General features: G+C 36.2%; 1 protein-coding gene across 1 annotated transcript in view; it reads right to left on the minus strand.

The window, feature by feature from the left end:
* The window catches only part of SMG1 (SMG1 nonsense mediated mRNA decay associated PI3K related kinase), a 68,029-nt gene that overhangs the window by 33,607 nt on the left and 9,483 nt on the right, over positions 1–24,939 (minus strand). The window contains exons 2-21 of the mRNA XM_082490791.1: positions 24,564–24,727; positions 20,399–20,554; positions 15,038–15,174; positions 12,648–12,706; positions 11,686–11,899; positions 10,686–10,811; positions 10,519–10,591; positions 9,740–9,837; positions 7,933–8,106; positions 6,621–6,845; positions 5,823–5,924; positions 5,101–5,370; positions 4,418–4,548; positions 3,530–3,691; positions 2,940–3,058; positions 2,128–2,215; positions 1,945–2,046; positions 1,323–1,463; positions 820–1,019; positions 330–526 (exon numbers count right to left, since the gene is read on the minus strand). Coding sequence (XP_082346917.1) covers positions 330–526; positions 820–1,019; positions 1,323–1,463; positions 1,945–2,046; positions 2,128–2,215; positions 2,940–3,058; positions 3,530–3,691; positions 4,418–4,548; positions 5,101–5,370; positions 5,823–5,924; positions 6,621–6,845; positions 7,933–8,106; positions 9,740–9,837; positions 10,519–10,591; positions 10,686–10,811; positions 11,686–11,899; positions 12,648–12,706; positions 15,038–15,174; positions 20,399–20,554; positions 24,564–24,727 — 2,938 coding nt within the window. The remainder of the gene's footprint in view (positions 1–329; positions 527–819; positions 1,020–1,322; positions 1,464–1,944; positions 2,047–2,127; positions 2,216–2,939; positions 3,059–3,529; positions 3,692–4,417; positions 4,549–5,100; positions 5,371–5,822; positions 5,925–6,620; positions 6,846–7,932; positions 8,107–9,739; positions 9,838–10,518; positions 10,592–10,685; positions 10,812–11,685; positions 11,900–12,647; positions 12,707–15,037; positions 15,175–20,398; positions 20,555–24,563; positions 24,728–24,939) is intronic.

The raw sequence follows: 24,939 nt of genomic DNA on the forward strand, positions 1-24,939 counted from the left end.
ATCACTATATTCCTCAAAAAGCAATTTAAAGCCTCAAATAATAATGTCACTTGATAGCAGGACTGCTGACAATCTACAAATATGTGACTGCCACGAATTAGAGATACTACAGACTTGCTTGATTTGTACCACTATACAAGCTGGTACTCCAGAAATAAATCCTGTTTTCACACGTTCTCTTGGAATAAGCCAAAGTCAAAGCTAGACAAATTAAGAGTCTCAAACTTTGAGTTCTTCTGAAGTTCCATGGTTAAGACCTGAACAACCCCGAAAACACTGTTATTCAATCGACTGCTTCAAGTAACATCAGCACTGTAAGACCGGCAAACCTTGGGTGGAGAGGTGAGGGCATTGGCACATCCTTCATAAGCATTGTACATCAATTTTTCCAAGTTCTCCAGATACTGTAGAAGGAGAACAAGCCTAAGCTGGTTGCTACTGTGTCCTTCGTCATTGTCTGCAGTAGTCCACTGGCTAACGTCTTGGTCGGGGTTTAATGTATGGGCTGCAAGACTCCTAATAATACCTACACATTTTAGCAAAACATGGAAAAATAAAGTTACCAGACAATATTTAAGTATGTCAAAGGGTAGCAATGCTAAAGTAAAATCACTCAGAAGTTTATAGTAATTAGAAGTTTATAGTAATTACGTGAATGTTCTTCTGCCATTGCGCTTGATGTGTCAGACAAAAACAAGCTAAAAATCTATCATCACTGAAAAATAAAGCCATTGCGCTTCTTGCCTTGGACATCAAGTTCTTTGCTGCACAATCTCTTACAAAAAATCCCATGAAAATAAACTATATTCTTTACATTACCTTCAATTGTTTGAAATGTATCTTGGGCTCTACCCAGAGGAGTTCTCAGCTTCGAAAGAACAGTAAACTGAGCTGCTTCCCAAACCGCCCACTGCCAAAGGACTGCATCTGTCTTCAACAGATTACGAGGGATGGTTGGCTGATCTCTCTTATCTAGTCTTTGACAGCTATAGAACAGTCTTTCTAACCAATTATCCTTCCTGAAAGAAAACATCAGTGCAATAACATAAGTCCATGCGATAGCAAGTTTATACTGCACACACTTCAGCTACCTATTGCTACCAAACAAGTCTCTCGGGATTATTTCCAATCAGCACTGTATATATGCAAATATGCAGAAACACATGTATTTAAAGTTATTTATAAATGCTTAAGAGAAGTGTAAGAAGAGATTGAAGGTAAAGCAATGTAAAGATAATTAAAAATTTTAAACTAGAGATAGTATGGAATTGTTCACTATGAATTCAATATCCATGAATTTCAGTTTTATAAGAAGTTCTTACCCAGTTCGGTGAGAGTTTCCATACAAAATAAAACTAATGACATCAGAGAAATCCTGCGGGTGGAATGTATTACTTGGAGCTTTGCTCATATGACTTCTTATAGCCAAAGAAATTTCTTGTATTTCTGTGTGGGTACGGTTACTGCAGGAAGAGGGGAGGGGGAAAAAAAAAAAAAAAAAAAATACACACCACAAAAACCAAGCCATGCTATAATGTACTTGAATAAATCAAAAAACGTGCAAAAAAAGTCACACGTGTGTATCTATATGTATGCAATGACTGAAATAAGTATACTCTTTGGTATTAAGACAAAGTCCTTTAAGAGTTCAGGTCTTTGAGACAAATTGCAGGACATAATATTACTGAAGCTCTGGATAACATGGACCTTACAAGTATTCAATTTTGCTGGAAGAAATGCTGCACAGTATCAAATTTGGTAACTACTTTGTGTACAACCTACTGTTCTTAAGGCTGTAACAGCAGAAGATACAGCAAGATACTGTCATGCTTTTTGATTTCAAATTAAGAAAATACAATGACACTTGGCTAGCATTTCAGATAAATTTCTTTGAAGAAAGAAACCAAACCATTCTCTATATTGAAGTTAATGTGAATGACTTACCTCAACACCACATCTAAAGGAATTGACTTCAAAAGTTTTCCAAAAGTTTGTCTTACACGTGCACCACTATGTACTAGTTGAACACGACACACATCAACACACCTGCATGATCAAAAAGGAAGAAAATGTTATGACATTTCCATTAACAGCATAATTCAAATATACAGAATTCTGTGCAAGTACCTTTGCAAAAGGTCATCTGGGAGGGAGGAAGACAGGGCATGGAGGCTACTACACGCTTGAAGACAAATATTCATATCTTCCAGAAGTGCTGAATTAAGGAGTAGAAAGAAAAAGTTACTCTTGCTAGAATTATGTAAGTTACCTGTTATTCTGGTTGTGGCAGAACATCTAGAGACATTTTTACAGTATAGCTCGTAGAAGGAGACACGAGCTTTAAGCAATACTTTTACCTTGATTTAGTTGACTGGTTTTACTATAACAAGTGAATGCTTAGTAACAAAGTCACTGGTGTTACATGTTACTTGCGGGCCTTTTCTGATGGCTGACAGTCTGCATACATTGGCATTACACACAATACATTTCAATAAGAACTATGGTAAAGTTAGTAACTCCTGGTCTCGGGAAGTTAATGCTTTTGCTAGTATTAGGCTATGAAAAGTATTTGTTCCCATATTTCTATTTCCAGGTTATTTGGAAATCCAAAACAATACATCACATTATGGGATGGTTCCACTGCTTTTGATAAAATAAAATGCAAACTTAGAAGATCTGGCACATCACTCATTTTTGGTTGATCAATTTCAAAATCACAAATATAATTTTAAGAAAACAATTATTTGTGTAAGTAATAGCTAGTTTGAGAAAAATTACAGAAGGAAAGTGCAAGTTTTTGCACAATAAAAAAAATGGAAGCATCTCTAAAAGTAAATGAAACAAGTACAGTTACAGCTATCAGTGGCATATGACAGGGTCACTTATGTACTTAACTATGCCATGTAAAAGACAATTATTAAAAGTATGCGATATCTTACTGTTTGCTAAAAGTCCTTTACAAAACTTATGAAAAGACGGGAGTGAAAATAACGGTGCATATGTTTCCGATTTTTTCATCAGGACAGCCACTTCCAAAGCCCACGTCATAAGTAGTTTCCTTCAAAAAAACAAAGTTATTAGTCACTCTGTACAGTTACAGAAAGATTATCCTTCAATATAACAAACTACTTCATGTTACAAATGAGTGTCATACCATAACTCCTATTTTTGAAACAAGAGGTTTTCCAACGTTAAAAATATCCCTAGCTTTCACAGCATTTTGGTAATACAGGATCATACCTATTGTAAAGGGTTACTTTCCATGAGCAAAAACTGTTTTTCAGTAAAGTTTGATAGCTCTGCTTTTACTGTATAGATCTCACAATGGTTTCAATTTTTCTAGTTTTCATACATAAAAATGAGCTACTTTTTCAATAGGTATTTCATTATTAATGTTTCACAAAACCCACATACTCGACTGGTTAAATTTACCCCAAGTTTTACAGATGAAAATTATCCTGGTTTCTGAATTAACACATTCCACTGGAAAAAAAAATAATTTCCTAATGAATAAGAAAATGTTAGTTACCGGGTATCTTGAGTGAGGTTATCCTTCTTAAGCAGTAGCCCCAAAAGGTTTAGTATGATTGAGAAATGTTTTTTTGTTGCTGTGGTTACAGTACTTATAACTGCTCCGTCAAACAGAGAGGGAGAGGAAGAACTGAGGCTACTGGATATGAAATGGTCATGCCTGAAAAGGTAACAAAAAACAAAATATAAAAACACCCCAAGATCAGGGATACTTCCTTAAAGTATACAGGAAGGGGGGAAAATAAACAGTAAAATACCCCAAAACAAACCCAACCAAAAAACCCAGCCACAAAAGTTAACATACACCCACACAGTAACCACATTATATCAGAACCCAAGTATTTTGATCCCTGGCCTAAAAGAACAAAGCTACAATTTTACATTCATCCGTGCAGCCCAGTAACCTGGTTTCAACTCTGGCTGGTAACAAACGCTCAGTGAAAAATCACAAAAAGCAAGAAATGTACAAAGTAGCAGTTAAACTAGTATATTCCCTTAGTTTGACAACATTTTGTAGTAATAAGGTCCAAAATGTGTTTAAATCTGTTGTTTACATTTCATTACCTCTCCTAGATCTCACAGTAAGCAAAATAGTAAGTAACCTTTCCTTATTTACTTTCAGTAGAGTTCTCCCTCAGTTATCTCTATTCAAACACAAGACTTCTAATCTGCCTTTGAATAAAATGCCAAATTTTAAGCCAGGATATGCTTTCTTGGCTGAGATACAGACTCCCTGCAATTAATGAAAGTAAAAGCTGATTAGGGAAGTTTGGGCAAAAACTTAATTGTAATAGGTTATTTAAATTCATCCCTCCAAAAATATATTCTATCCAGAACAGTCCATCCTAGGGCTCTTAAAATACTGATGTATTAGTAAACTTCATACCTGGAACAGTGCGAATATAATGTATAGAGTACTGCATACTGGACAGCAGGAAAATGAACTGCTATGTCATCATGAACAATCATCAAATTTTTACTCAGTAGTGCAAACACAGTCGGTGAAAGGGCCCACATCTATAAAACAATTGCAACATAAGCAAAGAAACATAACAAATAAGATCTATTTTTAAGTGTAGTTTCCATATCATTAATTATTGTGGTTTGCTTCTTCCCAAGGGATATAATTTAACACTGTTAATTTTCTGACCTTAACTGTAACTCTTTTCTTTCCCCTTTTCAAACAACTTGTTAAAAGCAGTTTGTTTTTATCTGGAACACATGTTCCAGATATACTAAAAGAGGACACGCTAAAGCTGCTTTCGTCAGTCTTGATTTTCAAGAAGAATTACTATGACAATCTTAGAAACAATCCATAAATAACCCTGACAAGACGCTCTTCTCTAAAAACTGCTTTTCATTATGCACCGACTAAAGGTACAATCCCACCCATTCTGTTTCCCCTAAGTTGTAATACTGGAAATTTCTCTGTAACGTAAGTTGGAAAACAAATACAATCATTTTAATTATACATATATGCACTACTGGTGAAATACATTACGGTATACCTTAAGTAAAAGAGTGTTCTTATACTTATTACACAAATTTTATCCGTAAATTTTTACTCACCCCAATTAATGAGTTTTTTGCATTTCCAATAGTACTTAGAGCACTGAGGTCAAATATCACAACAAACTTTGCATTATCCACATTTAATATACGCTTCTTGAAAGAGTCATGCCGGATTTCAGAACAGGCGTCAGGAAGATGTAAACTATAGAGAAGACTATTTAGAGCACAGGTCATTTCTCCTAGAATCAACCTGTAAGCAGTCTCCAAAACAGGAATGTTCTTCAGGCTCAATACGGCTTGGTATACAGCAAGGGCTGCTGCAACAACCTTGAGAATATAAAATAATTACATTAATAACTGATTAGCCTGAAATCATAAAACATATTAATCACCAATGTAGAATTTAAAATTATGCTGCTTTATCTATGAATAGCCTAGTCTGATGCACATATCTATCTACAGTTTTCTGTAATTAAGTGCTACTTACTTACAGAGTCTATTAATTACTTTCTGGATCATCCACATAACATGCTGAGTATGAAAGCCACATCAACTAAGGACTTCTCTATCTGGTATGATGGCCAATTTACCAATTCCTTATCAAACCTAAATGCCAAAACCAAGAACTAGCTACATATGCCTTTTCGGAAGTTTCATAGATGCATAGTTAGATAAAAAAAATATATTTAAGATGAACAAAGTTTTACAGCTTAGTAAATATATTCTAAGAAATGCATGAAGGCTGTTGTAATACACCTGCAGAAGTCACCTACTCTTACCTCTTTCTCCTTATGATAACGAAGAACAAGTAGTTTAGACTCCGGTATAAATAATTTCTCTACAAATGATGATGGCAGTTTTGTATTTATTTGTTCAACAATCTGAGGACAAAAACCCAAAATGATTAATACCTTTAACTACCCAAAATAATTTTTATTAGAACTGATTATTAAAGATTAAAATCCTGTTTTTCCAGCTTGTATACACTATATTTAGCAAAACCAGCTTCCCAGCGATACAAGTATTTTGTATTTGCCTTCCCAAATTCATATTCAGAGAATTAAGTTATTTTCAGGCTTTAACAGCACAGCTGAGAGAGAATGTTGCACGATTAATTTAGATTGATGTGGGTTTAAGAGTTTGTGGCCTACACATTAAAAGCTATGTTTTGAAGAAGTCTGATTTCCCAGATCATAGCATAAGTAGATAATTAGAATGTATTAAGCACTAAGATTCTGAAATTCATCAGGTGGTGTTATCTGCAGAAGCCAGAGAAGGGCCCTGTTCAACAGTCAAGCCAGACAAGGAGAAAAAGAAGAAAAAACAGACAAAAAACACAACACGAACACTCAGGCTAAAACTAAACGCCACATTATCGACGAGCCAAATGTATAACAAGCTAGCAGCATAAGCTTTGCAGAAAAGAACACAAGCATTTAGAAGAGGAATTCCTTGCTTGTGATCAGGTAGAGAAGAGTTTTAAATATTTATCTAATACACACACACAAAAAAGCAAGGTTGCTCAGAAAATAATATTTTCCAATGGTAAAGTTGCAGTAATAAAAATAAGTACAAACCAGTGTCAACAGATTCAGGACTGAAATGATATAATCAGTGCCACAGGTCTGACAATTTTCCATTTGATCTAATCCATATGTGATGACCATGTCACAGTGTATGGTCATACTTGGATCTAGGCTGCCAAGCAAAACACCAACACACTCATTGGCAGCTGTAAGTACGGCTTCAGAAAAGAATACTTGGTTTGCTGCAGTCACACATCTCATTACTCTGTACAGAACCTGGAAAATTAAAAACACACCTAAATAAACTCTATTAAAAAGAGTCAAGGACTGTATGCTATTTAATTATCTTCACATGCATTTGATATCCTGTCCCATCACCTACTCTGCAGCTTGGTAAATTCTGACAATACAATATTTTGAATAATGCACATCATGGCATTACACTTCAGATGTCTAAGAAAAAAAATGACCCTTCATTTGCTTGGTTTCCTACTCAGTTGAAGACCTGCAAAGACTTAGAAAACCTAAATTTATTATTCAGAATTCTGTTCAGTTCCAACTGATGTCAACAGAACTCCTCTTGCAAAAAAACAGACTAGCTTTCTTTTCTTGAGCTTGTGTCACAAGAATCCTCTCCAGATTAAGAAACAAGTTACATAACTGTCTTGGCTTTAATGGGGAAATCCATACGCTTATTTACCCAAAAAGTTCTGTCCCTCACAGAACTCTGCAGGGGCATAAATTCCAGCTGTGCAGGTAATGCAGCAACAACAAGATTTTTGACTGCAAGTATTTCTATTGTGTTTAATCTTTTTTTTTTTTTTTTTAAATCATTCACACACTCCACAGTTCCTGTTACAGAAGTATAGCAGCTACTTAGCATATTACATAATATTTATTCGAAGTTTACACCATCCTATACTATACTTTAGAACAAAAGGACTTTGCTATCAGATTTGATAGATATAATTTCAGCATGGATAAAAACACTCCTACATTTCATAAAATCCAACTCAATTTGCATTCAGTTTTTGTAGCATCATAGCAATTTGAATAAATGGTAACATTATGGTTACCACGACATGAACACAAGCATGAACCTAGCTGCATGAAATTAAAATGTCTAAAAAAGTTAGTTTCTGCTATACATGACTCCCGTGTGCCACTATCACAATCTATACCTTAATATTTAGTAAAATTCTTGTAACATATTTCTTCAAGAAAATACATTTGCTTAAAGCTAAGCATATACATATTCATGTAAAATTCATAAAACCTAAATCAAGTCGACAGTGAATAGCAACATTACATGGTCATAAATCATGTCAGCAACAAAACCAAAAAGGAAAACTTCAACTCTTACATCAGTTACATATGCTTCTGTGATTGGTGGTCCTCTAATTGGGCTGAAGCGTTCCCCAATACTCCTCACCACAGTACTGAAAACCCGAAGAAGTGCAGCCAGTTTAGGTAGCGACACTGAAGGAGGAGGAATATCTTCATCTACTGATTCCCCAGAAGCCACATGGCTGAGATCCTACAGCACAGCAGTTTTATATATCAGTTCACATCATTAACAGTTATAATACATGTGTAAAAGATCAAGATATGGGATTGAAAATACTTAATTATATCTATTTTCCAGACATATTATAGATACTACTCAATTATAGACATATTTATCCAGTAACTCTAACTGCACATACATGCAAAGACGGAATATAGGCAGAAAACGATGACGAGCAAGTCATAGAGCAGTAATAAGCTGCTGCTCATTAGTTTAGTCACTGAAACAGAGTACTCAAACTGTACCTTGTAAATTAAAACACAGACTTAGTATGTTCCTGACCCCTGGAACATGACCATCCATATTGCTGCACTGTTACAACAGTTGTCTGCACACTTTTACCACTCTCCCAAACAATTCCCGGCCACAAACTGGAGTCAGGATGTTCGAGTGGCCGTTCCCACCACACTGTTTACATGCAGCTACCTTGATCTGGAGACCACGAGTTTACTAGCAGGCTGCTTCATGCCAGCTGGCATCAGTGCCTGGGAACATTCCCAGAAGTGCTGATCTCATTAGTATAGATATAGCCTTGGTCTACCCCACCGCGAGATAAAAACACACTAGCTGGAACCACCTCCTCCGTGATTTAAGTTAACACATGTTATCTTAAAACTCTTCCATCACTACGAATACGCACGTTGTCCAGTTCAGCAGACAAGCTGATAAGCAGCGACTTACTGCACCAACTAATCACTGTCAGCCTCGTGCCTACAGTCACAGCAGTGCATCTTTCTGTGGGCTTCACTCTGCCAGAGAGGTCTGTGAATCCTAACTCTTACAGCCATACCATCAGCTGCCTTGATGTACATATAAGTACACTAATAAAATCAAATTATTTATCCTGCTTTGAGTAAAACAGATTATGCTAGAAGTACAGTTTCACCTATAGGATCTGCATGTTAACATAGCTAATATAGCATAATCTAGTTATAAGCATCTATACATATGAGGCCATATAGCTTAAGAGACACTCCCCCAAAAGCCCAAAACTCTTCCATTAATTACAGCATGAGATAAACTCTACACCCTGTTAACTAAGCAGAAGTTAAAAGTCAAAACAAAGTATGTTAAATGAATATACTTTAGTTTTCTATTAGTTCCTGCTGCATTATTTCCTGCATAACATAATCCGTTACTTTATTTAAAAAATAAAAAAAACCCCAAACATATTTACCATTAGTCTATGGAAGCATTAAGAATCCCTCTCCCCCAATAGTCACTACTTCTGAAAAACTCTGAAGTTTGACAATTAGGGAAAACACCAAGGAAAGACCAGGAAATGTCTTCACTGCAACTTTTTAAAAATGAAAGCATTCCTGTTTGGTTAATTGTTTTTATTTTTATTATAACATGATACTCTCAATCAACAGTGGCTGAAAGCCTGGCTATGATACTATTCAAGTTGTTCATGAGGATTCACGGAGAGTTGTCATTATTGTACACACCTTAAGTATACTCCGTAATTTGATCCTTTTTTCCCCAGGAAAACCATATAATTTTATTTTCTACAAATGTAACATAACCATAAGAATCACAGTTGTGGATTTATTAAGAAATCCACAACAGTAAACTCTGGTATATACCATAAAGTCTTGTTTACCTCAGCATAAGCTTCCATATCTTCTAAAAACTGACCCAAGAGTGTGGTAGAAAAAGTGAGATCAGCCACCCAAAAGGGTTCCAAGCTCTGCAGCCATCCTGTATAACAATACCAGGTCAATTAAAACAGCGGAACAAGGTAATATACAAAAAATTAAATTTTAGTTGATATTGTTGAGGTAAAAGTTGCTGAAGTAAGAGAAGGTCATCTGCATGAAAATTTTACATTAGTAGTTTTTGAAATACATATAAGTGGTATTTCTCTCTTTTTTTTCCCTTTGACAAATTCATTTTTAAGGTTCAGTCCCACAGCAGTTAAATGTTAAGGACAGAATCTAGGACTATGACACAGGAATCATGACAGACTTGCTGTGAATAACTCCAAGACACCTGCTATAACTATAGGAAGAAGTTTCCCAATTTCTTAAATGCCTGTACGGTACCCTTACCACAAAGATCTTCTAGAAGTACATAGGAGAAAATACATTCTTTCACAGAGAATATATTAAGATCTAACCTTACTAAAATTGTTGGAAGGTTACCAAGACAATCGATGTTTAAATGTAGCCTGAATAAAGTATCTTATTTTTCCAGATATATCAAAAAATGGCAAATGTAAGTTTACTACAACAAAAGGAACAAAGTCTCTTGTTTTGCAGCCAGAAACTCATTTTGGTTTTACATCATCTTCCATGTCAGTAGGACCAGACTTGTGTAGGTAAACCCACATCATCTGCAAGCCAGAGCGGACCACATTAGTGACTCTTTGGCCAAACTTACCAGACACCTGTTGCGTCAATGAAGGCTTCTGAGTGTGATCAATATGCCACCCAACCAGTATGTCCACTGTGTCCTGCAAAGCAATTTTGAGAAAAGATTACCCACCCAATTTTTTGCACCTACATTTCTATGCGAGAAAGAAAACACAGAGGACAAAGTAAGCTTACCCTAAAATTGGTACTGAAAATGTGTGGGTAGCATCGGGACACCAAAAGGATGCACTTGACACATTTGCACAGTAATTCTGGTGTATCCACATTTTCTAAAATGGACTGCAGGCTGGTCATAACAAGCTAAAAAGTAAAACAAAGCCATTAGAAGTTTCACTTCATTAAAACAACACATGAAAAAAGTTACAATATTAGACACAGATTTATTCAGTGTTGAACACTTTTTAGCAAACTACTTTGATTCAAACAACGAAAACATCTCAATACTCTTTCTGCAGGAAGTAAAAACGTAAAAAGCACCACATATACTGCACAAAAATAATCATTTCAAGTGGGCATTTGCTTGAAATATGGCAAACCCAGCTTCAAGGCTTGGGAACACCGTTTTCTTTAATTCTTTAGCCACAGAACAAACAGTTGTTCTAAGTTCCTGATTCTCCTGTTGAAGCTTGTTGGCTCTGTAAAGTCTAATATTAAAATGGAGCACAGACCTGAACATAGTGGTTCTACACCCAAAATAACAGACCCTAAAACTTGAACCAGGGGACCACATTTGTCTGCACACATCCTACTCCCTCTCAGATCTAATTACAATTCAAGTTAGAAATTGTAAATAGGAGGTAACACAAAGCAATCAACAGGTTGGGTTTTGTGTACCATTCCACTCGAGTTCTTTTTTTGGTCTCAATAACATTCTTCCTCTTAGATCTGCAATATACACTAAAAAGTCGCATCAAAATATGTATCATTCTACAAAGACTTGACATTCTTTTCAGAATCAAAGAATCCCGTTCAGTCAGAAGTTCCCTTCCAGTTGTAATTATACTTTATTATTACTAATTATTTTAATTATTATTATCTTTTAATTATTATTATTTATTATTATTATGTCAACATAGCACAACTTATTGTTCATTCCAGTTTAAAGAGCTGATTCAAGCGCTGCACTCTGCACTGGAAAAATCATTAATAACCTTGTTTTAACTTGTAGTCTTACCTGCATTAAAGATGAAAAGGCTTTCTTTTCTCCTACAGTCTCCAGTGCTTTGTAGGTTGCACACAAATAAAGAAGTTTAACTTCATCTTTTGTGGATGAGCTGAATTTGCTAAAAATCCATTTAAAGATCTTCTCAGCCTCGTAGCTCAGAGAAGCACAAAGAAGGCCAAGACAGCAAGCTCCTTCCTGTCTCAGTTCTTGAAGCAATTTGCTACTGTATTTTTGGGAGAAAAGAAAAGACATGTGGAATCTCCAGACACGAGAGCAGAACAGAAGAAATAATGAACAAATTAAAACATTTTCTAAAGCAGAAAAATATATGCATGAATGAAGCTGCTTCTCTCCTACTTAATGGCAGCAGTGATGAAGCTAAAATAAAAATTAATAATCTGAAAAATTCTATTAAATATTATTTCTGTGGAATAAATCAACTTGACAAGAGCATGCAAGAAATAGGCTGTTCTACTTTCAACACACTATCCAAGGGATAAAGTTCTTAACATACATCCGACTTTGGGTAATAACTCTGAACTAAACACCAAAAAGCCCATGCACACCTGAGCTCCCTCTACATATGCTCTTGGTTGGATATTGATGAATTAGATCAGGTTGTAAAACACTTATGTTCAATTTGCAAGCAGACAACCACAGCAGCACACTACTACAGCCCGGTGATTAAACATAGGTGAGACAGGCTTCATATTACCTACAACGCAAGAGCAATGCTTGTGCATTGAAATTCTCGCCTTGTCAAGTGTACTCTAGACAGTCTAACAGTACTGCTGATATGCTTACAAGAGTCTTAACTCTCCCCCAGTTCCACCCAGTTATTGCAAAATCAGTGAATTAATTTCTTTGAACCTTTCCCCCCTCCATTCCATGTCTATACTGAATTCCAAACCTAACGCTGTCATTATTTGTCCTCTTTAAAGCCTCCAAACTGCTTAGTTTTTTCAGCTTACCTTTCATTGAGTACATCATGAATGGCAGTCAGGATATTATCCAGTTGTTTAACTAGTACCTATAATATAAGATACAGAAAAGGCATAGGCATAATAATGGCACCATAACTTCTGCAAACTAGGTCCTGTTTACACCTGCATTAAACACACCACTTCCAATTCTGTTTGCTAACAGAATGCTATTATGCTTTCCATGTCCACTGCAGACTAGCATGAACTATATTAAGCAATACTGCAATATTATCCTGCATGTTATATTTCATATTTATTTACAGTAGCCACAAAAATACACTGACAGCTTGCTATCAAGGTTTGTTCTAAGTTTAGTTCTTGCTGATAACATTACATCACAAATGTAAGACTCACCATACAGCTCATCAGTATGAGCTCATCTACCGAAGACCTAGTCTCCAAAACTAATACTCAATTGTATCAGCAGAGTATCTAATTGATCAGATAATACAATCTGAAGTATTAACATTTCTCCTTAGGCAATCCTGACTTTCAAAGAAACAGATCACTATTTCAGGGAATGAAACATTATTGATGAACCAGTGCTCCTCATTCAACATAACCAGAAATACTTGTTTTCCTAATATGTACTGTAAATAAAACCACATTAGTAAATTGAGTTGCAAAATAATACAATAGCTGCAACAGTGTAAGATATTAACAAGATGTTTTCTTGAAGAGTTAATAGAAAGGTTTGTTCTCTTTTCTTCAGAAAGATATTACTCTCTAACACAGTGCATATAATCTAGTTTTTCTTGTTAAGTTTTGAGCAACATCACCCTTTGGTGGGTGGTGATGAAGTCCGCATGCTTAGCCCCTCAGAACTCACAAGGAGATTTCAAAAATGTGCCTGCTATCCGCAAAAGAGGCTACAAGAGAGACAGGAGAAGGCATCTATACAAGTTAGAAGCTGGAGCACGATGCCATTACATGACAACAGTCTACAACACTGCCTAATGCCTTTTACTACTTTACCTTGTTGAACACACATTTCAACCCTGAGAATGAAAAGAACTCTGTTAAACTACACTTAATAGTGTCAAGAACTGCAGGAGCTACTGCTAGGTTAAACACTGTCCATTATAAAGTTTTAGGTTTGACATTGTGGATATCACTTGACATCTGATCTTGTTCTTATTAGTGAGCTGGGAGAAGTTTAAAGTTTCACAGCGACAAACTTTGTACTTGTTAGCGGTCAGGATGTTAAAAGTTTGTCACCACTGAGTTAGATATTAGAATGGCAATTCCAATATTTTCTGAGATACCAATAAACCTAAGTAAAATGCAGTTACAAAAAACTGGGGAGGAAAATGCATTGAGAATATTGGAAGTAATTAAAAAAACCAACCAAGGAATAATTGTGGAAAGCATTTATTCCCCAAACCCTTGTATTAACAAGGATATTGTTTCAGAGGAAAGCTGAACTATTAGCCAAGCTTGTGCATGGTCTGTTTATACCTAGGTGCACGGAGTAGAAAAGTCTCAATGTCTCAATGTTTAAGTGTCAGGCCTTTTGGAAAAAAGCACAACTACCACTGGTTAATTAACATATCATGAGAGAAAGAACCAACTTCTTATAAATACAGACAGACACATAACCCACAACTGAAATATCACAGCACTGCCCGTAAACGAGCGGCAGGGTATTAAACCACCACTTCCTCCTTTTTCAATATTTGGAGAGCTCCTAAGCTCTCCCAAACAGTGGCGGAGATGTGTCAAACAAAACACTTAATACTTCACTTCAAGAAAAAAGTAACATTAAGAACTTATAACCACAGTGGGATACTTCCCCCTCCACCCCCAAATCCTTAAAACACACTTGAGGATATTAGAGTTCAACAGCACATTAAAAAAACCCAAAGATGTAATGAAAACAAAGACTTATTTTGTTCTCTTCCCATAAAAGGGAATCCACATACAAAGGTGTTCAGCTAGAAAGCCAAGTAACTCCGAGATGAGCTGTTCACAAGATTATATAAATATCTGCATTTTTTAAATTTAAAATATAGAAACAGTTCTTGAACAAGACATCACGTTTTACTTCCTTTTTCCTCTACCTCCTTGCTGAAGGATCCAGAGGATATCACTAAGACCAGTAAAGAAAACCCATATGCATGCCATATTTATTCCTACAGCTCATGCATTCAGTAGTTTGCTTTAAGGCAATATGTCATAAGTAATCAAGCAATAAAAAGTTTCCTGAATGCCAGAAAAAAAGACAGGCAATTCAGGAATACACTTTCCTTTGTTGTGGAAGGAAATTCCTTGTATATAAGATATTCCTCACAGATATATCCCAATACTCAGTCTTTTAAAAAGACAGTTTTATAAATCAAGAAATACTCAAGTGCTGTGGAAAGGTAAAAATTACTAACCAGTTTGTTTTCTGGTTGCTGAATGAATTCTTTCAATTGCTTTACAGTAGCCAGTCTTCGGTCTCTGTCGTCTTCCCGAGTAATCCTCCGAAGAAGATTTGACAGTCGAGACTCGTCAGAATAAGACAACGATCGCTCTGAAAAAGAAAAGGCAATAACTTCTTTTCTCTACAGCATTTGATCAGTAATATCTGTATTGTGTGAAATGTGTATTTGTGGACTCAATAAGTCATAACAGTAATTTGAGAAAAAAGTAAAAAAAAATAAATCCCTTTTTGTTTTGAAGTTAATACAAGGAAAATTAAATGTAAAGTCTAACTTAGCTACCAAAATATTTCATTACTTCCAGTGGACAGCCCAGTACCTGGGTAGAACTCATTCAGAGATAAGCAGAACTGGTTTACTTCTACACAAAAACCTGGATTTAGTTCCCTTCTACATAAATGGAATTAAAAAAAAAAGGAATATGGTAAGGTTAAGTCAGACTCCTGAGTGAATATATAAACAAAAATAATTTAACAAATAATATTTAAAGAAAACCTTGTGGAAAAAAACAAGGTTTTTCTTGAAGCAAAGAATCGGATTTAAGCTGAAGCAACTACTAAGAAACAAGATTTTCTCTATCATTTTGGGACAAGGAGAAAGACTATGGAGTAGTGCTCTGATAGCTAGCAGGGTTCTGCTTTGACAAGGAAAATAGATCTACTCTTCCTCTACTGAAGAACGAAAGTATACACCATGCAAAGGTGCAGTGGCTATTGATTTAAGTGGATCATAATACAGGAGAATTAGCATCTTCCTCAGAAAACATTTCATTTTTGTTGACCAATAGCAATACTGATACCAGTGAAGGTCACAATTCAGTTTACCTGATTTAGGTACCAATTACAATGAGTTTGTATGAATAATTCATTTCCCTCATTTGCAAAAAGAAAACAAAGTTTCTTTTGAAAAGTTTAACATTAGATGTTTCGATCGATTACAATTAGAGGATTCATGGAACATGGTGAGGGTTTCTTAGTCACCATGACTCTTATGAGAACACCCGAGACAACTACAGATAGCTTTTTTCCTCTGCTACGTTAGACATCAGCCATCTGACGGAAGCAGCCATAAAGGCAACCCAGTTATAATGGGAAGGTTATAATGGAAAAATACTGACAAAAGATGATGTCTGGGAACTGCTAGCCTGAGAACCTGGCCTGGGAACCTGGAGCATTCTTGAAGGGCAGCTGGGTACCAAAGAATCAGATATCCCAATACCCTTGATAAGTGCAAAACCAAGAAACTGCAACAACAAACTTATTGTCTGGAACGGCAAAAAATAGACTGCAATTGTGGAAAACATCCTGACAAAGCAGGAATCGGCAACAGCTATTGGCTGCTCCTGCTGGGATAACAGACTGGGAAAGTCAACATTGGTCTGAGACAACAGACTCATCTATTGGCTGTTCCAGGTGAAAAACAGTAGTTAGTAAAAGTGGCTGTTGGGTCCAGGTGGTTGTGTCCTACACCCCCTTACATCTCTAATAATATAAAAATAACTCGCTTTCAACCCAAAATGGAGCTTCTCTCCAAGATCTCCCCCTGCAAAAACTTCACCACACAAGATCTCCTGGACAGACCAGACCCTTGCGGGGGACACCTGACTGACTCCATGATGTAGACAATCTTTGAAGTGAGACTTTGTCTGTCATCAATTGGCCCCAGTCCTGGGAGAAGTCTGGCAAGTGCTATACTGGTAACACTTTGAATAATACATATAGGTGTGCATATAAGTAATTAATCATAAGTATATACCTTTTTTAGTAGTAATTTATAGTAGTAACTTGTAACAAAGAAACTTAAGAAACAAAAAAACTTTTGTGTCCTTGTGTATTACAGAATCCTGTGAAACCACCCACAGACCAGTGACTGTTTCAGGCCATGACATCACCTACAGGACAGCACGTCTTCTGTATTACAGTCATGAAGAATATTCTCACCCTTATTTTCATGTCTTTATTTTTTTAATTTTAAAAGATGGTATGAATAAAATAGGCCTTGATAATCTGTTTCTTGCCAGGCATCAGTTTAAGCAATTAATTTTGAAGACACCTGACATTCTGAAGGATTAGGCAGGCTTAGCAAACATTAAAATAGCAATAAGAGTCTGAAGGATCAAATCTACGTTTTGTTCCTAGCTAGAACAACTACACAAGGCATGTTGAGGTGTTACCTGACAGACCTGAAGAGCACTTCTTTTAAGATGTTACTGATTTTGCAGAAGACTAAGGCATACATATCCTTTTAGGAAGGGTTAACTTTCTTTTTGCTTGCTTTTCTGGAAACCAGTCTTCAGAAGTCCACGAAAAGCCACGTTGGATGAGAAACATACAAGGAATCACGATCAGCTAAGACACCTTCTGAAGCAATATCTGAGGTCTTCCTGACTGATGGGTGCCAGACTACTAACTATAATCCCTGCTAGATGATCACTTGCATCTGAAGATCCCCTTGTATTTCAGCCCTGAACTGAGCTCACAGCTGTAGTCCAAGGCTTGCCTGCCACTGGTCAATACATAGCCAAATTTCAGAAAGATGGACCTAGCACCGTTACCCACCCAAATCAGCCCTGGAGAAGAAAGAAAAGGACTACCAGGAAGGATGCAGCCTGCCCAGGGGTGTACCATGTCTGCCATTTTCTTTAAAACCTGGGCAGTAGTAGAAGGTCAGACCAGGGAAATAAAGTTTTTTGAAAGTTCAAATGGAATAGTTCAGAAACAAAACACAGGCAAACAAGAATGAAAGTTCTTTTAAAGTTTGGTTACAATGGAAATTAACACAGTACACAAAAACTGCTATTCATTAATAATTCCACGTGAAAACTGTTCTGCTAGAAGAGTACTGTGTTCTACATCACTGAATATATCTTGAAAGCTTAAGCCGAACCAAATCTCTTTTCACTATTAGACTGTCCACATATGAAGCCTCTCAAAATAGCAATTTGCATCTGCCCTTGAATAATTCAATGCATTGCCCCCCCCATAACACGGTCCTTTCCAAGACAACAGATGTGCCTCATGAGAAAGAAAAGTCTATTCTTCAACATTCCTACAGCTGCACTCTACCAACACTAACCTGGACCAGGAACACACAGCACACATCACTTTTCTTCTGTCACTCCCAGTTTGCACTGATCTCTGCCACTCAGCATGGGCAGCTACACAAGTACAGCTGGGTTAGGTCACTAGATACCGCTCTTGAAGAGCAAACCAGGATGTGGTGGTTAGGAAAACACTGAAAATTATTTTTACTAAACAACTTTGTATACAGACTTTCTAAATCTTTGCAAGGTCCCTAAAAAAGTTCCCCCTCCTGTCCCCAAATATGTTGGTTAACTCTTCAGTGTTAGATGAAAAGTGAACAGTAAGTATAAGCCTTGATTTAATAAAACTTGCAACTTTTTAGTGTTGTCTTCTCTGCATTTATCTTTTTGTTTGCAATCTCTTTATGGAAAACTGTAATTTATTTTGAAATATGGTTGTGCTGTTCTACATATAAAAAAAAATCCTAAAGCCAGAACTGTATAAATAAACCTACCACCACCAAGGTTACTGGTATGAGACACACATTTAACTGCTGCTAGAAGAAGACATACTGTTCAGAACTCTACTAAAAGCAGCTTTGTTTTTATTCAGTTAATATCTGATGAACGCTGGCATTACTCCCCAAAATAGTAAGTGTTAGCTGCCTGTTGAGCCGTAATCATAACCTAAAAAAAGAAAACTAACCAAGAGCATGACTAAAGCTATTGTAATCAAAGCACTAGTTAACACACACCTGTATGACTTCCACTTTGTGAAAAATCAGCAAGGCCTCAGCCACATGCTAAGTCACTCACAGAAGACAACTATTAAAAAAATTGCTTAATGCACACACTAGCAAACATGAAAATATAAAATAATTAAAAAAAAAGATCCTGTTGCAACATAATCTCACTGTATTTTGAACAAGATATGAAAAAACAAAATGACTTGCTGAAACCTACAACAATCACAAAGACAACCCAGTCAAAGAGGAGAAACTCTTGAAATCTGACATCTAGAGGGCAGGCTGAGTACAGAAGGATACAAGTCACAGGTAGCAACTTCAGTCATCTAAAATTATAGTTCTTAACATCTTAAGGATTAGAGGTGTGTATGTACCTATGAGAACAGTCTCAATTTTCTGCCTGTACAAACAGTAAATTCAATCACAAGCCCACTACCAGAAGTATTATTTACACAAAGTTTTCTATTAGACAATTCTCTATTTCCTCTACATAGACATAATTTAAGACACTGAAAGGACTGAATAATTTTTATATCAAAACACCAGGACATGATTATAAAGTCAGCGTTTAACCCATTCCAAAGATCAGGCTTTTGTAACCACTCGCACTTCAGTTCTTCCATCTGCAAAGCACGCTGAACACTCTCCTTTGACCTTTTGTCTCCTCTGAAACATAAATCCCTGAGGAGAAACACTATGTCCTCATATGTTTATAATGTAGCTGGCATAAAGTTTTTGTCAGTGGCTCAACTACCACTTACACTAAGTAACACAATAAATTACAGTGCTTGGTCATAACAAAGTTTCTATTTCCATTCAAAAAATCCTTGGAACAACTTTCATTTAAGAAAAAACCAACCAAACAACTATGATTTAAACCCAAATAGTGGGAAAAGCAAAGACTTCTTTCTCAAAAACACGTGCCCAGCATTCTTGCATGTTCTTGCAACTCCAGATTTACTCTCATTGCATCTCCCAAGACCTTGCCCGCATTCTTATGATGCCTCCAGTTCCTCCCTTGGCCTCTAATCCTCAACTGAGCAAGAGGGAGCACGAATTGTGGCTCATTCAGGAGTACACATCTACTGACTAATCAGCTGGTATGATGTGATGACTAGTTGACCTGCAGGTGAACGAGAACAGATAACGGTTGAGCTCACTGTTGCAGGTTTTCCCACAGCAGGGACTCGTTAATTAACAACTTTTTACCAGGCATCAATTTTCAACAAATTCTCTTTCTTGGAGCCCTTGATCTCTTTGTCAAATTTGGCTAACCTGAATAAGGGTTCAAAAGCTATTTAAAGAAAACTGAAAGATTGATAGCATAAGCCATATAGTCGAGAGATCTGCTTAACCTATGCAGGAAGTCTCAATGCAGAGAACAGTAAACACAAGGTGACAGTTTCCATCAACATCATCTAATCATATACCACAAAAAATAAAATCCATATATATTGCCTAATTGTAGTGAACTTCTTTTCATATTCTGAACACAGGAGAGGTTGCCAAAAGAGATCCTCTTTTCCTGAAAATCTGTGGTATCCTTACCCTGTGATTTCCTCATGTCTTTTGTGGCTAAAGCACGATTCCCATGCGGAACACTGGTAAAATCAGGATTGGTCACATTGTTAACTCTCAGCTCTTGCCCCAACGACTTCCGACCATAAGTATTTTCCCCAGATCCTCCATTGACACTGTAGCCACCTGTGGAAAAACCAACACCAAAATAAAACAGGTTGTCAGACCATGTATGTAGTAGGGAAGTATATTATCCATAAAATTATCAGCCCTATCCTCTACCACCTTCTTTAGCTTCCTTTTTCACTTTCACATGCAAAAACATTTTGTTATGCCCTGTTAAGTTTCCAGGTCACATATTCAGAATCTGATCAGTCTTTTTGTGAAGCATATGAAAAACTCTACTGCAATGAAGTTTAACATTGATTTTGTTGTATTTGGGGCTTTCTTATTATTACTTTTGACTCTGTATTTTACAAGGCCCTTCATGTCCGACTGCTAGTACACATGGCTACATGCATTCACCTACTTGCTCCTTGATTATACTCAAATTTCCACTTTTTTTTTTTTGTTGTAGATCTACCACACAGGCTCAGTAAAATGGCCCAAAAAAGTGAGAAAGCTTTTAAAAAGCCACAGATTATTTGTACTATCATGTACACATTGAACAACTCTCCCTAAACATATAAAAGTCACTACTTTCACACACTACTACTGATATTAAACTCAGTTCTACATTCTCCCACTTGAGTTACACATGGTACATCTTTAGTAACAATATAAAATAGAAACAAAAGTGTCATTTTGAGTAATGAAATTATTTTTACTCCTAGATCCACAGGAATTTACATACTCAAACCAAATCTTTGAAACCAAAGATTTTTCCACTCTGCCATACCACTTTGAGGGGCAGGTTCTTCCTCTGCAGTACTGTGGAGAACTGAAACTGCTGCCCTGAGCCTGTCAAACACTTCACTCAATGTATTAGAGCTCACTTTCGAGGCAGCTGTGCAGGCAAGCTTTCTAAAGTGCCTTCCCTGCTTGAGACAGGGAAGAATCAACTACTAAAATTAAACCCAGAACAACCAAAGTTATATCAGAAAAGATATTCCCACAATTCCACCTGCATCAGTGTATAAAAAGAAGCGTGGGGAAAAGGAGCGTTGGCTCTCCATAAAAAGAGGCAGCCTACTGAGGATGGATTAAAAAAATAAGTTCAAACACAAAGGTGAATCTGGACCTTAGTAGATGTAAAGAATGTCATCTTAAAGGCAAAGCTTTTGATAAAAAGAAGCTGTGAACTACCAGTAGAAGTTTTTGTGTTTCTATACGCATAGGCCTACCCTGCCACTACAGAAAATCCTGTGCAAAGTCTCAGCTGTAATTAGTTAATCACAATTACAGATATAAATATACTTCATGTATATTTCAATTTACACCATTAAACTAATTTATAAACATAAACTAGCATGTCTGCCACCGTAATGTTATTTTGCCATAACAAACCAACGCTGTCCTATGAAGGAAATTACTTCTAACAGCAATAATTATATTTATGACTAAACAGAAGCATATCACTAAAATTGAAAGCAACAAAGAAATTAATTTAACTATGTCAGATAATCACGCATACAGACCATAAACATCAACTATCAAACCCAGACATACTACCATATACTATTTGAGTTCTTAAAGTTATTTCATACTTTACCACTAGCACACAAGAATCCTAGCTTTATTGGTTGTCTGCAAAGGTATGTAGTACTTGCTTCAGCATATTTGACATTGTCTTAAATTAACTAAACACAAACCTATATTCTCCCACTTGACGTATAGATGGTTCATCGTTGGTAACAATATGAAGCAAATTGTCGTTTAGAGTAATTAAAAAACAGCAGGGCAATCAGTTTTTTCGGCAATAAGGGTGTAAATATTAAATTGCAACTCTCTTCAGTTATCTGCTGGTCCAAAATGTTTTTGAAAATTCTAATACATACAAATTCTATTCACTTCCCTTCAAATGTTAAATCTGAGACCAAGTAAGAATATAATCAGCATAGTCACTGTTATTAATTTTAGCATAAATATGCAGATACCATGACATACGAATACTAGTGCAGTATCTTTTTAGCAGTAAGGACTCTGAACATATCATACAGCTACAAATCAAAAGGGAGGAAAGTGTTGCAGGAACACAGAACATCTCATCTATAAGTAAAAACCCAGGAGCCTTTTATTTAGTTTTAAAAACTTAAATCTGCAAACTCCCCTGTCTTGTTTTATAAAGTAAAGATGACAAAGGAGAGAGATCCAATTGCAGTCTTCCACTAATTAACGTGAAGGGTTATTAAAAATAAATAAAAAAAAGACAGCTGGACTAATCTTACAGATGCAGAGCAAAAGGACAGGAGTAAACAGTAAGTTGCAGCAAGGGAAATGCAAACTCGATATGAGAAAACAATTGTTTACCAGGAGAGTGGTAAAGCACTAAACAGGCTGCTAAGGGAAGCTGCAGAAGCTCCCATACTTGGAGTTTTTAAAATCTGAACAACTTCCAGAAATTGTCAAGTTGGAAGTAATTTTTATGATCAACACCGGAAAACGGGGGGGGGGGAATCTCTTCTCAAGGATTTGAGGTATTTGTGACATATGGTTATCCAGGATAGAAAAGCTAGAAGTTCTTACAATGAAACTTCCACTCTGGCAGATTCAAACAGATTAATTGAAAAATCTTAGTAAACAAAGAAACTATATTGCAGCTGTAACTTACAAATTTCTCCAAAAATAAAAATGAACTAGAGATACTTGGAATTTGGTTTTATAGTACAGAATATCCTAACCACCTCTTTTCAAGTCACACCTGACCAAACCAGCATAGTTAAAGTGCTGAGCTAGCAAAGACATGCCCTGTAAGATACAGTACTTGAGGGAGATAGGTGCATTTTTCTTTTCAAATGACACTTTTCCAGCAACTTCACAAACTACCTTACTGAAATTTTCCAAAACTTACTATTTCACTATACTGCCTGTATGTTCTTTAAATACTAGCACACTTCAAAGCGTAAAAATAACCTACTATGCCAGTCTGTGCAAAACACAGTAAAACTCTCCACATTAGCAGGCACACTGACAAATATACTCACTCTCTAAGCAGTCTCTCTGTTAAAGTTACCTTGAGAACCTTAAGATTTGGTTACGCAGATAAACAAATACCTGTTTCACGCTCCTGCCTCCTACTAACAGTAACTACTAGTAAAAAAAATAAATTTGCATCAGTGCACCCGGCTGTAACTTCCCCTAAGATGTAGCAATTCTTCACAGATAGTTACAGGGCAGAGAAGTAGGGGGAGTGCGAAGGCTTTCTAGGCTCCTGAACAAAAACTCCCACACTAATATTACTGTGAGATTCTTTTTGAGTCTGGCCTGCCTGAAGAAAATTTACATAGTCTAAAAAGTGACTCCGCAAGTAAAAAATCTTCCTATTTGATATCTGCATTTGGTGATTAAAAAAATTCAGAATACAGATTTCTCTTTCATAAAGGTAAAAAAGATAGGATTTTGAGTTTTCAGCTACTTTCTGGAGAAAGTATTTTCATTCTCAAAAAAAACAAAACAAACAAAAAAAAGAAACAAAAAAGGTGAACAGGTGATAAGAGCTATACATCACACAATCTATATGAAGTCACCAAGGCACATAAAAGTAGAAATTCCCATTAATGACAAAATATAGATTTGATTCCTAAACTAAAATTCCAGTTTGCTGCAGTAAAGCTGCGATGGAGAATATATCAGATTAGTAGTCCGTTTAATCAGGCAGTCCTGATCAACACCAGAAGCACTAGACAGTATTCAGGAAACAATTACAACTTGCAGACCAGACATATCCAGAACAATATTCTTCAGGAAAAAGTACTTAATCTGTTAATGCATTAAGTCTTCTCTTACATTGTTCTCCTAATGCAACTGCGTCTTTTTCTCACTATTCATATCAATCACAACATTTCTTTGATCCCTGATAAATCTTCCAACACAGTGATACTGCAGCAATGAGTTATATGAGTTCACTGCCATTTTTTGGGAAAAAAAAAAAAAAAAGAAAAAAAAAAGAGATGTATATATTCTCCACCATTTCAAGTTTACTGCCTTTCTCTGAATGTCTCCTCATAATTTACACATGAAACAGCAATCTGTATACCTTTTTCTTCATTCTGTATGTCAGTGTGGACTCTGATATCATCGTGTCTTTGTCGAGACACCACAGCTGAATTTGAGGGTTGTAATCCATAGGAGGCAGAACTGCCCCGATCTCTGGATGAGGAGTATTTTAAATTGTCCTGGTCAGCTGATGCACTGTCAGTTCTATAAAGAGAAAAATATTTTTTTATGTAGGGGTATAACAGGAGTGGGATTCACATTCACTTATAAATGCAACATATTTAAATGACAATCCCAAATGTATTTTCCTGTGTTAAAAATGTTGTATGTTTAACCTGCTTCTTAAAAAGTGACCTTAAATTCATACTGGGATTATAATCAACTAGTTATTACAGCGACATGCAAAGGAAATGCAT

This window comes from Vanellus vanellus, assembly GCF_965231255.1.
Source record: "Vanellus vanellus genome assembly, chromosome: 14".
In the NCBI taxonomy this organism is placed as follows: Eukaryota; Metazoa; Chordata; class Aves; order Charadriiformes; family Charadriidae; genus Vanellus; species Vanellus vanellus.